General features: G+C 46.6%; 2 protein-coding genes across 2 annotated transcripts in view; both read left to right on the plus strand.

Annotated features, from left to right (window-relative positions):
* GIGYF2 (GRB10 interacting GYF protein 2) overlaps positions 1 to 4,508 on the plus strand; it is an 83,545-nt gene extending 79,037 nt beyond the window's left edge. Inside the window, exons 28-29 of the mRNA XM_054166647.1 lie at positions 181 to 328; positions 2,805 to 4,508. Of these exons, the coding sequence (XP_054022622.1) occupies positions 181 to 328; positions 2,805 to 2,872 (216 nt within the window). The 3' untranslated portion in view covers positions 2,873 to 4,508. The remainder of the gene's footprint in view (positions 1 to 180; positions 329 to 2,804) is intronic.
* A 2,542-nt stretch (positions 4,509 to 7,050) lies between these two features.
* SNORC (secondary ossification center associated regulator of chondrocyte maturation) lies at positions 7,051 to 16,548 on the plus strand. Its single transcript, XM_009900982.2, has 3 exons — positions 7,051 to 7,155; positions 15,520 to 15,708; positions 16,424 to 16,548. The coding sequence occupies exons 1-3, from the start codon at positions 7,083 to 7,085 to the stop codon at positions 16,531 to 16,533; spliced, it is 372 nt and encodes a 123-aa protein (XP_009899284.1). The 5' UTR covers positions 7,051 to 7,082; the 3' UTR covers positions 16,534 to 16,548.
* Positions 16,549 to 16,740: the final 192 nt, after the last annotated feature.

Raw genomic sequence — 16,740 nt, forward strand, 5'->3', positions numbered from 1 at the left:
CAAATAGTGGCGTAGCATGCTGCTACAGGATGTGCTTTAGAAAGGTGAGGTCCGTGCCTTGGATTGATGTGTTAGTGGCTCGTGCTGCCACACACGCTGTAGAAAAGGCTTTGGGCTCTCTGTGTGCAATACCTGTACCGCGCACTTCACCGTGTAACCTTGTACTTCTTTGTTTTCTAGGACTCAGTGTGGGGCATGAACCACAGCTCGCTACATTCGGTCTTTCAGACCAATCAGAGCAACAACCAGCAATCCAACTTTGAGGCTGTGCAGAGTGGGAAGAAAAAGAAGAAACAGAAAATGGTTCGCGCAGATCCCAGCTTGTTAGGTCAGGTTTAATTTTTAAAAACTACTATTTAATTTGGGAAAAAATGATTAATTTTTTTTCTCCCTTGTAAAGTTCTTGTTAATCTTAAGTGGACATACTGAATTTGAGCAGAAAAGGTAGTGATTGTAGTATTTGTTTCATTATTATAATTGAATGGTTAAAAAAAATTGTACTTCTGTTTCCTGGAAAACTTTTGCTGAACTTTTCCTTCTGAAAAGGCCTCTTCAAGACCTTGGTTATTAAAGGGAAACCTCTGACTAGTTCAGGGGTGTCAGTTAAACTGTCTTCCTTTCACTTGACTTATGCCTATTTCGCTGAGTTTATGCTCGTGTTTTCTTCTAAGAAAAGCACATTTTCTGTCTCTTCCTGAGGAACAGATTCCTGAGGCTTGTTGTTATGCCCTCCTACTCATTTCTTTTTTTTTTTAATCTGAGTTAATTACCCCAGCCAGAAAAGGTGGCAAAGATCTTGTGGAAAAGTAAACCCAAAAAGTAGTCACAAGTTTTCAATTGGAGACAGTGGAGATGATGACATCATTAGTAGTCTGATTTTATTTATGTTTTCCATCTTATTTTTTATGTGAGGACAGTAGTTAACCAGCTCCTGTAGCACTTTTAAGTGGCCTTTGAGGGCATCATGTGAGTTCCATGATAGTGAGCACTCTGGGATGCAACGCATCATAGTAGTATTCATGTGGAATAACCGTGTCCACATTTGTGCTATGTGTGATATAAAGGGCAGTAGGGCACCACACTGGGCCAGTATTTGTGGTACTGGTGCTGTTTAGCTGATATTCCAGTAAAATAGCTGGGTGTGAATCCCAGGAAATCACTGCTTTTTTAAGGCTCTAACAGAGCCCTTCCTTTCTTGTTTGTCTTCCCTTCTCAATTGAATCAGTGCTTTTCAGTTAAATCGGTGGTTTCTGCATTGAAGTCTTGTGAGTGCATTGAATCCTGACTTTATGCCATGCCTAGGTGCCAATCCAGTGAGTCTTCAACTAAATAGTTAAAAACACCCGCTTCCATAATGTGAAGACTGCATGCCTGAATGCAGTTAAGAAGTTACAGCTGTGAGAGAAGTAGCAACACATGCAGCTCCTTGAAAAAAAAATCCCAAACCTGTTAGGTAATATGCTGCCACGAGAGGGCGCCAGAACAATTTTCTTAAGCATACTGAAGGAGCATTTCCCTGCTGGAGATGAGGACTGTGAAAAGCGGTTTGTGTTGTAGCACGGAGCAAGCCTGCCAAGTGTCTTAAGACACTGAAATACCCGGTTTATGTTCCTAAGCCTCACACAGGAAAAATTCCCTAAATCTTCCCTTTTTCTCATAGTCCATATGGAATTCCTCCAACTGTAAGAAATGTATTTCTGTAGGAAACTTGCATATGGTTTTTTTCTTCTTTTCTTGCAGAAAATGTTTTTGCTTTTTTCTCGCACTTTCGTTGTGTGCTCAGCACTTACAATTAAAAGGTTGAGTAGAGGTTTTAGTGTGTCTAGAGCCATCTGCATAGCCTTATATAATTTTGTACAGTTTAATGTTGTACTTCTGAGATTGTAAGAAAGCATGGAAATACATGGAATTGCCACTAGATTTCATAGGTGCCTGTATTTAGGCTTGAAATTAATGGGTAGAATTGCTTGAAGTGTTGAACATGATTCCGCACTTGAATTTTGAGTTCCCAAGGGGGTATTTCTGCCTCTGACTAAATAGAGGGGTGACAGACACTTCCAAGTGCCACTTCAGTCAAATATGCTCACTTCCAAGAGGCTGCTGAGCCACCTCACCACTGTGCCTAGATGTGTCTCGCACTAGTTGTGCAGATGACATCTTTTAAATCAAAGTTGAAACTGGTCTTCTGCCAGTCTGTTTTTAAAGAGCAAGTGATGCTTAGCTAAATGAAAATAACCAGGGGGTCGGAACACCTCTTCTGTGAATAAAGGTTGATTCTGGGAAAGAGAATGCTCCAGGGAGACCATAGGAAAAATGGGGACTATCTTTTTAGTAGTGCCTGTTGTGACAGGACAAAGGGATATGGCGGTTTTAAACTAAGAGAAATAAAATGTTGAGAAGATAAAAGACAGAAATAGCTTACTTCAAGGGTGGTGAATCACTGGCCCAGGTTGCCCAGAGAGGTGGTAGATGCTCCTTCCTTGGAAACATTGCAGTTCAGGTTGGATGGGGCTCTGAGCAATCTGATCTAGTTGAAGATGTCCCTGCTGACTGCAGGAGTGTTGGACTAGAGGAACTTTAAAGGTGACTTTTAACTTAAACCATTGTATGATTATTTAAATATACAATTTATTATCTTTGATTTATTAAGGAAAAAAGCAAACAATTTGGGTAATTTTATGTAGCCTTAACTAAATTTCTCTGAGTTGGTATGTGTCACTTTATCTTCCATATGCTGCTGCATGTAACAGATAAATACAGACTACCACATTAGCTTTTTAACAGGAGTCCTTTTTGGCTTTCAGGGTTTTCAGTGAATGCCTCATCAGAGCGGCTCAATATGGGAGAAATAGAGACTTTGGAAGACTACTGATCACGTGCAAATCGACTGGCTTTTCCTGCATCTGTTAACCATGGATTCTCTGCTTTGGACACCGACCTCTCCACCGTGCGTTCTTCTTCGCCTTGCAGTGAATCACAGAATGAATCATCTCAGGCTGCTTCCTCGAGTCCCAGCAAACCCTTTCTGCCCAAGACTGCACAGGCGTTGTTCCTGCTGTCAGCCTGGAGTTGAATGGACTTTGTCAGAGTCCTGGGAGGGTGGGAGATTAGGATTCGTTCACAAGGCTGATTTGGGCAGCAAGCTTGCACTATGCTGTGATTTCTTCTGCTCACATACCTGGAAAAAAAAATATCATTTGGGATTCTGCAAGCCATTGTTTCCCACTTCTGGTTACTCTTACCACATCCAACACGTGCAGTCATGGAGAGAGAGAGAGTTTGTGGTTAACAGATGTTGGTCAAAACCGAAATGCCACAGATACTGACTTCCGCGCTCCATCAGGGCAAGAGGTGCTCTCCCAGGCCAGGAGTTGCATTTATAAGCTAACCTTAGAACTGGCAACAGCAGGAGAGGGGCGGTGGCGGGCGCAGTTTAGCTTGGGTTGGTTTGAAGTTGCACACCCCCTGCCAGCCCTTCTCAGCACATTGTTTTCAGAGGGAAAGCTTGAGTCTGTCTTCATTAGGTGGTGATGCTGAAGCTGTTGGAGTTCCCTGTCGGCATACTCCAGCCTTCCTGGACACGTGGGGACTTCTACTCTGGGAAAAAGTGCGGGGTGGCATCTCTTCTTTCAGGTTGAATTTATCCCTTAAATGCTACCTTTGGAGGGTTAGGACCAGTTTATTTTGAGCTCTTTTCCTGCAAATTTGTCTCGTTTAAGAGACAGTAGGATCTTTACTGTGTGGATCTTTAGTCTTTGGTGAGAGTGAACACTGGCTTTCATATATATACCCCAGCAAGTCCTAGCTAGTTGTCATTTCAAGCAGTGCTTAGGGTAACGAGCAGACATGCCCTTTTGTCATGAAGAAAGACTGTGGAGGGCGAAGCTATGTGCAATGATGGTCCTGCTATCTTCTACACCTTAAACTGCTTCACGCACCTTCACCGGGATCCATAATCTTTAAGTATTTATGGAATCATAACCTTCCTCTCTCACCGAAAGATTACCACCACCTTCCCTTCTCCACCCACCCACATGCACACACCACAAAAGGAAGAAAATGAAAACTGCCAAATGCACTTAGTTTCAACCCCCTGGTCCCATCTCCCATTCCCAGAGGGTTATAACCTGTGAAGGGAGATGACGCTACAGTTCTGGTGGAGTTGTATAAAGGTGTCTGTTGTTCTGTCATCACTGCCTAAAGAAAACAGTTCGAGTTGCTCAAGAGCAGTTTGGCTTTGGATTTTATTTCGTTTGGTTTATTCATTTTTTGGGGTCACCTTCCCCTCCTCCTCTCTCTTCCCCCTGCCCCCAAAAGTGTACAGTAACTATACAGAGACTGCTGCAGACTTGTATATAGTTTTTGGATCCAATAGCATGGCGAGACTTGGAACTGTTGCAAATCTGGTCTCCCTGTCTCCTTTGCTTTGTAAATTCATAAAAGGGGGAAGAGGGATAGTTAAAATGTTTACAAAACTTTAAACTCCCTCTGAACTTTTGCCAGTGGGCCGGGGGGTGGGGTGGGGGGGTGTCGGGAAAGAGAGAACTTAAATAAAACCTGGTTGTATTATATCTGAGAGAAAACTTTCTGCTTGCTTTTGTCAAAGCTGAGTTTTGAGATAATTCCTGGTGCTAAAACTGACCCAAAACTCGACTTGCATCAGTTTTCATCAAGAAGCAACAAGCAAATACACAGGATGTGGAAGAACAACTGCTGCTTTATTTCTTCCCTGGTGAGGAATACCGGTGGGTTTTTTCTACTTGATAATTTCAGAGTTCAAATAAACATCAGTAAGTTGAAATTGGAAAATTCTGACAAGAAAGCTTTAATTTCCCCCTGCTCTCCATACAGAAACATGTGTATTCATGCTCGTGGTGTTTATGCAGGAGAGATCAAACTGTGGCTGGTTTTCTGTTAACACAAGCACTTGGCCACGGAGCCTTTTTTTGCCTGTTGGTAACCACCCCACCCACTTCCAAACTCCCTTTGCTAAATGAGAGGTTTTATTTCTCCTCTCCTCTCCACATAAAGTCCATAGAGGCACCTGGTATGCTTCCCTTTTTAGATGAAATCTTATTTTTCCATTTTCTTCCTCTATTTGCTGCTTGGTTTTGTGTGGAAAATCCCAGTCTAAGTTAATGATAAACGTCCTTCTGGCATGTGCAATGCCAGTTCAGAATACTAAGACCAAATGTACACAGTGGCTTTGCATTATGTTTAGCTGATGTTGGAGAGAGCAGGACATGTTTAGGCTGATCATTTGACTTAATAAGTTTTTCTTTTTTTAAGTGTATAAAATGTCTAGTTCATAAGTACTTTCTGTCTTTTAATGGTGTGATCTGATTTCCACAAGCTAATTTTGGACTACTCTATACTATGTAACAAGCAAGCAAGAGCCCGTTTGTTTCCATCTCAGCCAGGGAGCAGGAAAGAAACAATTCATGGTTAGCTAAACGGAAATGCAGAGATGCAAGCAGGAAATACGTGCAGTAATTTGTTGTACCCCAAGCACCTTGCTCAGCTTCTGAGAGTTTGTAGAGAATGGAAAAGGTCTTATTCTTAATGTTTTAATGTTTTGGCTTCTGTATTTAGGACAAAGGTAGGTTGCTGGCGTGTTCTGATTGTACGCTCAGGCTACCCTGTCATTTGTGACAAACGGGGCTTGTGACATGCCTGCCTTCAGTGGTGTAGGTTATTGGATCAGTAGGGATGGGAAAAAGAAGAGCTACAGCTTTCTATCTGCTGCTTGTTGTGTGTTTATGCACTTGCAGCTCTTTTGCATACAGAACATGAACCTGGGAAGGTTGGACAGGTGTTGTTGAATTTGATGCTGGCAGTGTCTGAAGTTTATCTTCTTCATGTTTCATGTGGTTTACTTCCTAACTTCTAATTTCTCTGCAGGGACAGTGCTCAGTCCTCTGTTTTACTTGCTTCTCACAGTCAGGCACTGCAGCCAAAGAACTGCAGCAAGCACAATGATTTAAAAGGACACCTGAACTGTATCTGACTGCTTGTCAGAGAAAAACAAAAAGGAGAGAGATCTCTCAGCAGAATAATTTAGATCTTGAATTTAAGACAAAACCACTTGTGTCATATTTTCAGGGCATAAAGAATTGACACTGGGGGTGTTAAAGTACTTTATTGCCCCTTTTTCTGAATGGAAACTACGAAGTATTTCATCCTCGTATCAACTGAAAAAAAATCCTAATTGAATTAATCTGATCTCCCTTTTTATATACTTTATCCTTTCCTAAGCCTCTGTCTCTTCAAATGTCATTTGAAACAAACTCGGTTTTCTCTGCTAAGAACTTTTCACAAGTCCGCTTGGAGGGGAGGGACAGAGTGGCAGAGGGTTGCAGGAGGAGGTAGCATGTGTGCTGTTCACCTCCAAGGGGGATGCTGGCTTTGCCTGACAAAGACGACTCTTCTGAAAGACTTACCAGGCTTCAAAGGTAGTTCTACCAGCGGAGACCACACACAGCTTCTTGTCCACCTCTGTAAGTATTACACCCAGAAAATGAGGATGCCATGGAGCTTGCTCTGGCTCTGTTTCAGAACATTTTAGCCTCAAAAAATTGAGGCCCTTGTTCTTTGCTGCACCCACCTGGGTAAGGCCACTGCCACCCTGCTCACTGAGGAGAGAGCAAAGCCTGTCAGTGGTCTGCTTGGTTTCGAGGTTAGCTGCCCCAATGGCTCCTGTGTTATTTCCTGTGCCGTGGGATCACTGGCCGGAGGGAAGGCTTCCAGGAGCATCTCCCTGTCCTCTGGGAAGGGCTAGCCAACAGCTGCTCGTGTGTGCACTGGCCTGGCAGCGTGATGGATGCCTAATGGCTCGGCTGCCTATGGGGTTTTAGGCATGAATTTCAGTGGGTGGAGCTGCCTTCAGAAGGAGGTGGGCTCTACAAGTCAGAGAGCGAGTCTCTGCTGGGCTTTGCACTTTCTATCCACTTGCTGTTGTGAAGGAAATTTTTACTTTCGTCCAGTCAGGTGAAAATTTTTATTACCCCAGTGACACTTCCAAGTTGTTTTGTACCTTCGAAGAGTGTTAAGAATTCCTGCCGACGCTTCTCCAGAGGGAAGCCATGCCCTACCACAGAGCCCTTTGCCTGGTCCTGCTCATGCTTTGTGGCATCCTGGTCCCTGCTGCCCTGGCAGGTAAGGAGATTTGTTTGCATTTGAAGACCAAAAGCATGGCAGATTTTTTTCCTAAACTGCCTCTGTATGCTCTTCCTCTCCTATGAAGGTCCATAAGTATTTATTGAGTTGTAATTGTTTAATAGAAACTAGTTTTGGAATTGGTGGCTGATGGTGATTAGGAAAATATTCTGTATCCCAAGATCAAGCTTCTGTTGGTGAAAATGAAGAAACTACTTCGTAATTTCTCCTTGGAGCAGCAGCAGCAGCAGTGCTTGTGTGAGTATTGGTGGCAGGAGATCTGTAGACAGGTCAGTCAGCGGGAGATGGAGTGCTCTCCACAGCTGATCGGCCAGGCTCTATCAGCTTTTAATAGCAAGAAGCAGATTCAATCAAAAAAAGAAACATTTTTACTCTGGCTAAAGCATGTGTATTCCGGTTCCTTCTATGCTTTCTACTCCAGCAGAGCACTTCAGCACCTGCTGTAAGGAGAAATGTGCAAGTGTCTATGAAAACATTTAGGCTGTTCAGAAGCTGAACTAAGCAGGATTTGTCTGGAGCTGGGTTTACTGAGGCAGGCAGCAGCATTGGGAAGGTATGTGGCTCTGACTGGAGTTCAGTGAGAATATGGGAAAGGGAATAGGCAAAACATCTGTTCTATGGAGCACTCTTTGGTCAGGAGATGGTCAGCAATTTTAGCATTAACTGCTCCTGCCTTTAGCCAAGGTCACAGCCAGCTTCAGATGCTGGTTGGTCTGAGAAGAATTGCACAATTGAAGGAAAACTGACTTCCAAACTGACACCATAGTTGGGCTTTGAGCATACAAGTGGAAAGAGGTTCCTGTGGGGAACGGTTTCCCTCAGAGTGTCTCTTCAAGTGGAGGCGAGGCTGAAGGGATTGCTCAGGCCAAGAAAGCAGGCAAGAGCACAGTGCTTGCTTTCCTTGTCCTGCCTTCCCAGACCTGGAGGCAGAGCTGAATCACAGGTTTTTCCCCAGTTTGTTCTGAGCATCTTGCCTAGCAGAGACCCTGGCAAGTTGTCTAGCAGGTGAAGTTACTTCTTTTTCAAGGATCTTTCATATTGCTGCACCTAGCTGGCACATCTGTGGGTGTAAGAACAGAATTACTGTAGCTGACTTCCCCACAGATCCTCCTGCAGGACACTTCTTTGCTGGAAAGCCTTTAAAATAACTAAGAAAAAACACTGGAAGGTGCTTGTTTTCCTTCTTGAACCCTAAGCTTTGATTTGTGTATGGTGGAACGTTAATAACTTAAACACAATTTCAGTTTATCTTGCTCATGCTCCCAGAAGCAGTGGCAGCACTCTTTCCACAAACCAGGTAAGGTCTTTTCTTAACTAGTAACAGTCTTTCACTCTGCAGAAGGGGATTAATTTCCACTGAGAATTTCACCTGCTTCCTCTCTGAGCCCAGATTTCTTTTATGCTATTTTAGGTTTCCAATATTTGGTGATTATATTTGCTCTGTCCCATCTTTCCTGTGTCCTTGATTCTGTCGTGCTGTTGAAGCTGTGGTTTGTACCTGTTGCTGCCTCCCTGTGTCACTTTGCTCCTGTGAAATACTCCCAAGTTTACTTGAATCCTTACTGGGTGAGTCACACTAGTGCAGTGAGGCCAGTAGCTCTTGAAGACCTGTGTACTGGTAAATGCAGCATGTGGATCCTGGCTGTAGGAGAGACTCCATACTTTCTCTGTGGCATTTTAGAAGCTGAAGGCCTCTAAGAAATCAGACTTCAAAGCAGGACATGAGGGAACAGGCTGATGTGGTAAGCCATCTGAGGAGCAGAACGATTTTCTGCTGTGTTTGCAGAATTACCTACCCTAGTACACGGGCTTCTAGTACACAGTGGATGTTTTTTTTTCCCCCTGCTTTTCATGCTGTTAGAAAAGGAAATTTCCTGCCTTGTGCAGATAAAGAAGGGAAGGGCACAGACAGCCCTCTGCTCTCTGTGCATACACATGCAGCCCTACCTTCCTGTAAACAAGTTTATTTAACATTCATCAGAACCACAGTGCTCCATGCTGCTCTACACTCACGCTCCCGCTTCTTGCACATCACAGGCTGCCCTTTGTGCTCCCCATGAAGGCCTCTTTTCATCCCTGCCCTGGCCCTATGCCTGCTGTGGCTACCTAGAGCTGGACAGTCTGTTGCTGGCCTCAAAGTTCACCCAGCCCCTGCTCTCTTATCACAGCACCTCATACCAAAGCCCTCCACAGTGGGCAGAAGAAGAGGGCTGCAGTTGATGCTAGGCATGCAGACCCAGGGTCCAGAATGAGTCTTCTCTTCCTTGCTGAATTTAATTTTATAAGAGTGGGGGACTCTGGGCTACCTGGTACTGAAAGCCTCAAGGTAAGGAGGTCAGCAAGATGTGAAGGGTCTTGCTGGCAACCAAGGTTCCTGTCTGAGTGTTGCAGTCAGAGCACTTTGGGACACTGGTGGGTTTGTCAGCCAGTCCAGTTTCCTGGTGAGGGCTCTGTGACTGGAGAAATCAGGAATTCCTTAGAGTTACTGATTTTCTTTATTTTATTCCCCTTCCTGTCCCCTGCAATATCTTGTCTGTCAGAGGTGGGGAAACAACTGACTTGAGGTACAAATAGAGCCAGATCAAGGGAATTTTTTGCACACCCAAATCTTCCCTACTTCTGCTCTCTCAACCCAAGTGGCACATAGGCCCAGAGTGCAGAAAGATTGTCAATAGTGGGATTTTATTTTGTTCTATCATAAAAAACAGTTTCAATTCATGCAAGGAATTCAGAGCTCCAAGTAAAAAGCTTTTGCGAGGCCTTAGTTTGTGAATTGTGTACATTTGGTATCTGTGTGTTCATGAGGGCTTGTTTTGAGCTAATGTGGGAATTGCAGTAGCACATCAGAATGCCTAAAGGAGAAACAGCAGAGCAAGAGATGCCTTAAAGGAAAACATACCAGAGAAGACCTTTTTCTAGGACACCTTTCTGTAGCAATTCGTACATCTTCATTCTCAACAGGAGAAACAAAGATGACTTAGGAAGCTTTTAAAGGTCAGATACTAGAATGTGAGGGTAGTCAACAGGTTTTGTCAGGTTGAATTTCTAAAAAAGAGGCAGTTGCTCCAACAGTCTGTCCAGAACTTACAGCAGGTGTTTGTAGACCATTACTCAACCTTGCTCTGCACCAGCGCTCCTAATAAGTTACTAATGCTATATGAACTGCCAGCTAAGGGTACTGGCTTGGAGGTGGAGGGTGTGCTCCAGAAAGCAGCAGGTAACCTCAACTTTTTTCCTCTCATAGTGGATGTAATGTGAAGACACAAACATTTGTAGGAGTAAGAGCAGGTTCTGAAAAGGGTGAGCAGTGGCATTGGCATGCCATTAAGTTGACCTGTGAATTGTTCTGAGTGAAGCAGCAGTGTGCAATGTTCAGGTTACAGAGGGTGCCTTTTCCCTCTTTATCAGGGCCACTGAGCATCTGTGTGCTATTGAGGTGCTCACTTCTGTCACTGTAAGCATAAAGTTGTCACTCTGTGGAGGAGGAAAGTCACAGGATCACAGGATGTTAGGGGTTTGAAGGGACCTCTGGAGATCTTCGAGGCCAAACCCCCCTGCCTGAGCCTGTGGTTTCCTAGTGACAAGCTGTGAGGATGATGAGAAGATGAAAGAAGCTTGTGTGAGGAAGAGTATTAGTCACTGGTGTCTGATCTCCGGGAATGAAGATGCTAGGTGGCCACTTCTGCCAACCTTGAGATCTTGCAGAGTCTGCCTTTGAGGAGGTTCTGATTTTTGGGGGGTATCTTGAAGGATCCTTCAGAAATGATTGGCTTCCTTGAGAGCTATCACTTAGGGAGACCTTTTCAATCTTTCAGCTGGTGAGCATCTGGGATGTGGCTACCATGTCACTGTCCTGGCAGCTCACCCCACCTCCTTTGCACTGAGCATGGAAGCATCAGTTTAATCAAGTGCCTTTGGTGTCATCCTTTCTAGGTCTTGCTGAAGTCCTGATGGGTTGCTGCATTGCTCAGAAAGCTGGTGGTGGGTGTCTTTATCCTCTAGTAACTCTGGAGATTTATTTGCTTTTCCTGGCCTCAGCTGTAACTAACCTGTGGCAGAGGTGCAGTGTAGCTGTTTCCCTGAAATAAGGCAATTTGTGGTGTCAGTCTGGGAAGGAAGAGGAGCCATCTTCTTTCTGGCCTGTTGCAAAACACTGAAATAAATATTTGATACCCATTTGTTCTGGGTTCCATCTTTGCACTGGAAAACTCCCAATAACTGAGATTATTGCATATCTTTAGTGCTCTCAAGCTGTGTTTTTACCACATGGATTTCAGTGGAGCAGCAGTGGCCTTTGGTCTGTGCTCTAGTGCCAAGGCAGGGTTAGTGCTGGAGAGGAGCTTGTTTGTGCCATGGACACATGAGCTTTCTCTGCCTTCATAGGGTGTAGCACTCAGGCGTGACAGCTCGGCAGTGGTGGGGTTATGTCACCAACCTGGCAGCCTCTCTATGTGCCCACCTGCTGCCCCTGCTGAGTCACTCCAGGGCAAACAAACAACATGAATGCACCAGGTGGTTTTTCTTGGAGATGGGACTGGTCCTAAGACTGCTGTCAGCACAGCTACTGCCTGGCTATCACCTGGATGTTAAGCACCTGGTGGTGTGATGCGTATGTGTTTCGAACTTGTTTCTTGGTAGTTTTTCATTTCTGCAAAATTCTTGGGTGAACAGAAAAACCATGTGCTGCCTTGCCTTTGGTATTTGGTTTACAACCCTCAGTTGCACCCCAACTTGAGATTGCAACATATCTGGGTCTTGCCCAAGTGAAAAATGCTGTGACCTGTCCCAAGGCAGTGGAAATCATGTGCAACTTGGCCTTTCTCTGTGAAAGGCTGCTGCCAGGTCTGGAGGTGTCACTTGGAGAATCTGTTCAGGCACATAGAACATGGCCCCTTTTCTGCAGTCAGAATGACAGCAAGCATGCAGGTGGGCAGGCCTGGATGTTCAGGTGCTGCTTCTCTTGTAGATCGCATTTAGAGTCTTGGTCTCCTGCTTATGAACATTGAAAATGAACCCAAGAGGAAGAGGGACTTGTGGTGGTCACATGATGTCAGCAGCAGAGTGGAGAACTGAACCTGCTGAATCATCATGTCCCACACCTGTACTTAGAGCTGTCCAGTGAGTGTGTCCAACAGGAGACTGGGAGAAGCCCTTGTGTCTCTTTAGGAGACCTTACCGGTAGTGTCTATGTGTTGGTTTTTGGCACCTACCACAGACTGTTCATCCCCCTCACTTTTCTTGGTTTTACCAAAGGACTGAAATGGAACTGTGGTACTTAATGCTGCTTTGTTAGAGATCCACCACCCTCAGCCAGCAGCAGCTCATTTGGGATTATCAGGGTACTTGCAGGGGAAGCAGCTGCCACTTCTTGGTTTGTGAAGGAAACGTGCTGGATGTGTGGGGAGAGTTAGATGGGTGGTCGGTCTTCCCAAGTGGGCAGGAACATAGGCATCTGGGACACAAAATGTTAGTTTAGGAGGGAAGCTTAAAGGCTTATCTTGGAAAGAAAAGTGCTGGTTCCAAAGCAGTGTGCATGACTTCTGCTTGGGAACTAGCATCTCCTGTTGGCATGGCACTAGACCTGCCTGAGAGCCGTTGTGTCTCCCTTGGTTGAAGCCCCGTTACAGTTACACTGCCAGGTCGTGGGACAGAAAACGTGTATTTAGTGCACTCTGCTGCTCCTGTGACAGTGAACTGAAAGCCAGTTTTCATCAGATGAGGGGTGTTAATAAAATACATAATCCAGAAGCCATTCAGAACTCTATCCAGATCTTGCATTATGATCATAAAATCATGGAATTATTTTGGTTGGATAAGACCTGTAAGATCACCGAGTCTAACCATTGACCTGACACCACCATGGCTGTTGTGCCATGTCCATGTGTTTCCTAAACACTTTCAGGGATGGTGACTCCACCTCCCTGGGCAACTTATTCTGTTGCCTGATCATCATAAACAAATTAAACTCTTTCCTCTTGACTTGGCCATCAAAAATCAGCTCTCCACCCTATTTAAAGAGAACTACTTGTTTTGTTTGGTTTTAATTTCTTTCCCCCCCCCCCCCCCAGGAATTAGATTCACTGGGGACAGGAGAGAACTTCTCAGAGTCTGGTTAGAAAAAGCCTTTGCTCTACAAATGGAGGGGGTGGTACTCCCTCCTCACCCCTTTGAGAAGCAGGGGTTGGGAAGAGCCTGTCCCTGTTAGCGATCCCTTGGTCAGGTGTGAGGGTACACCCAGCATGTCTGGCTTTGGAGAGAAAAAGAGTACTGGCAAATGCAACAAGGAGGTCCTCCCAGTATGCTGTTCTACTGCCAGATAGGAAGGACTGCAGTGTTGGTACTGGCCCTGGTGGTGTTGATGCAGTCAGGAAGGTGATGGCTGGAGAGTAACCCAGCTATCCACTTGCAAAAGCAACCTGGAATTGGGCCTTTAAAAGCATTAGGGGCATATGCTCTGTGCCTAACCCAACAGCTTCCTAACGTCACCACAGACACAATAGCCCCAGCTCTGCTTGGTTTCTTTCTCTGCTATTTTAGCTACTTTTACCCCCTAACAGCTGTATTCCCTCCTGATCTGTTCTCTGGGAGCTAAACCACAGGATTTATAGAATAGAAGTCTGCTGGGAATGGTACTTCCTGGAAGAGCCTCTGGGTGGGATGGTAGTCTCCAGCTTTGCTGGTTAGTTTTGCAGGACAAGCTAGGAAGAGCACTGCAATGGAAATCTTGTGGAGAATGAATGTCTTGTGAGCTTGTACCAGGCACACAAGATGCTGCCTCTGATTCAATGACCACAAATACACCATGTGTGAGGACAATGTATCCACTGCTGCTCCCAATTTCTCACCAGGGTAGATCAGCCAAAGGAAGCTGGTGTTGCTGCCTGGCTTCACTGGCACAGGCCTCACACTGGGGACTTGCTTGTCTCTGTCACTGCTTTGTTGGGCCAGAGTAAAACCTGTCAACTGTCTTGCTGAAAATCCTGTAGCTTTTATGGCTGTTGAAAGGACTTTCTAGCCTAGATCCTCATTGTGTTCCTGAGTCTGCAGGCAGCCTTGAATAGCTCCAGGGACAATGGGAGCTACTCTTTGATGTGCGCCCTGCAGTAAGCCCTGTCAGTGTCTTTGTACAGGCAGCAAAGGCGAGTGTTTTGGTGTGGGTCCTTCTGTTCCTTCTGCTCCTACAAAGGAGGACAAAGCATGGAGGAGACCCAAGCACGGTGGAGCCCAGTAGTGGGGTTCTTTAGCTCATTTTTCTCCCACAAAGTGCTAACTGCCTGTCCAAAGGCAAGAAGGGTTTCACATATTTAAAGCTGGGACTGGCATTGCCAAGATGCAGCCACCTCTTGTTGGGCCAGGGAGAACCTGGAACAAGTCTTTGAGTGCCCCTGGTATAACTAGAAACACTGTGCCAGAGCTGGTGTGTTGTTGCCCCAGGGAGCCCAGGCTGCTTGCTCCACCTCCCCTGAGCCATCTTTCTCAGCACTGATAACCATCGAGGCAGTTCAGGTGGGCTCTGGAACTGGATGCTGTTCTTTTTTCTCCCTCCTTCTCTCAGTGTTTTTTCCCCATCCCAGTGCAACATTCCCAGCGGTTTCCTCAGGGAGCTGTGGAATGTCTCCTGCTTCTGCTGGGGTCCACCTGAACAAGCCATGTATTGAGAGGGAGCACTGGGCTCAGCCACATGCCAACAGGGCAGGCTCTGGTTTAGTCCCTGACCCTACAGTGGGAAGAAATAACAGGAGGTGAATGGTAACATCAAACAGATGTCAGCTTTTATCCCTGGAGGTGGGGCAGAAGGGAGCTGAGGTTCTGAGGCTGTGATCTAGGGGATCGTGTTGCCAGCATCTCTGGCATCCTACACTGTGGAGGCTGGTGGTGCTGGACAGAAAGGCCCTGAGATGCTGTGAATTTGGACAGCACGGGTGGCTGGGTCACCTCTCTGTTGCAGGAATGTGACAGCTGCTCCCAGTCCAGCCCTATGGGCATCCATGAGCAAACGGGCTGTGAATGTTCATGCAGGGCCTGTTTGTACAAAAGCAGAGGTCCTATGGCTGGGAGGAGCAGTCTGTTGTCCTATGTGTGCTGTATGTACACCAAGCTCCCACAAACGCCTGTGGCTGCCCTGGGTGTTGGTGCTCTGTGGAGGTGGTGTCCTCCCTGAGGAGAGCTCTGTCCCGTTGGCATCCTCAGCCTCAAGTCACCTTCCGCTCAAGGCCAGGCACTCATCAGACAGCTGGAGCCCAGGGACCTGCTGACCTGTGGCTATTCTGAGCTGCTGCAGTCACCAGCAGCCTGGATGGGGCTACCTATGCCCATGAATGACTGTGGATGCTTGTCTCCCAGCAGAGTACCCGCAGGACCCTGTCCCCACCTTTTGGAACGAGCCGCCCGAGCTGCCCTCCGGGGCTGGCCCCTTCGACGCTGCTGCCACCACCACGGCCCGAGTCTCCGATGTCACTGCTTTCCCCCCCTACACCTCCAAGCTGGAGCCCGAGGACACCACCCACCTGCACCGGCTGGATGCTGGGGACGGTAGGTGGCTGCATGAAGGGCTGCCTGCAGATCACTCCACAGCAGCTTGGGAAGTTTTCATTGCAGGTTTGCTGTTCTGTGGGTCTGTCATCTCCCAGGAGGTGGCTTATGCCCAGCTATACTGCTGGAGGAGGAAGGGCACCTGTATCACCTGCTCAGGAAAACTTCCCTGCAGTAAAGCCTCTGCTGTGGGGTGCTTGCTAGCCCTAGAGCAGCTACCAAGGCCTTTCTTCTTACCCCAGCTCTGACCCATCACAGCAGGTACCTGCAGAAAGTGTCCTGGGCATGGGTCTCCAGGGTAAGAGCTCTTTAAGAGGGGAGTGTAGATGCCTTGCTGGCTCTGAAATACTGCAGGTGTCTCTTGTGATGTGGTTCTGCAACAAGCAAAGTGACTCTTGATGCAGGCATTAACAGGACAGTTGAGTGCCAAAGACCTGCTTTGTGGCAGCTGTGCTTGTAACCAGGAGCTGGCTAAGGAGACAGTGGCTGGGTGCAGCTCCTGCACAAGGGTTTCAGTGCTTCTGGGACACAGACACCCACCTCAGCTGTGTGGGGACATGAGAACAGGACCACAACAGCCAGTGCAAGTAGTTCAGGGCAGGAGTGTAGCTTGATGACTGGGGAATGCTGGATGTGAGGTGATCCCCATAACCCTACCTGTCTGAGACTCGCCAGCTCTGTTGACTTCAAGCTACCTTATTCTCTCTCCCTGCAGGCTCGCTGGGGCCCGGAGCCATTGGTGCCATTGTCATCGCCTCCCTGCTGGGTACATCTGTGCTTGTGGCCTTGGTTGTCATCACACTGAGAAAGTTCTTGGCTTCCTGAGCTCAATAAAAGATTTTTCTGTAACACAACTCATCTGCCTCCTGCCCTCAGCACTTCCTGCTCCCCATCTGCCCAGGCCCCCTGGGGAGAAACGTTGCTGTGGATGCAGCAAAGGGTGCTCCAGCCTCTGCACTGAGAGGAAAAGCCGCAGCATGTCAGAGTGCTCTTTGCTCTCAGTGTGCAGATCTCCTGCATGCAGGTGGACCC

The sequence above is a fragment of the Dryobates pubescens genome, chromosome 13, assembly GCF_014839835.1.
Source record: "Dryobates pubescens isolate bDryPub1 chromosome 13, bDryPub1.pri, whole genome shotgun sequence".
Taxonomy (NCBI): domain Eukaryota; kingdom Metazoa; phylum Chordata; class Aves; order Piciformes; family Picidae; genus Dryobates; species Dryobates pubescens.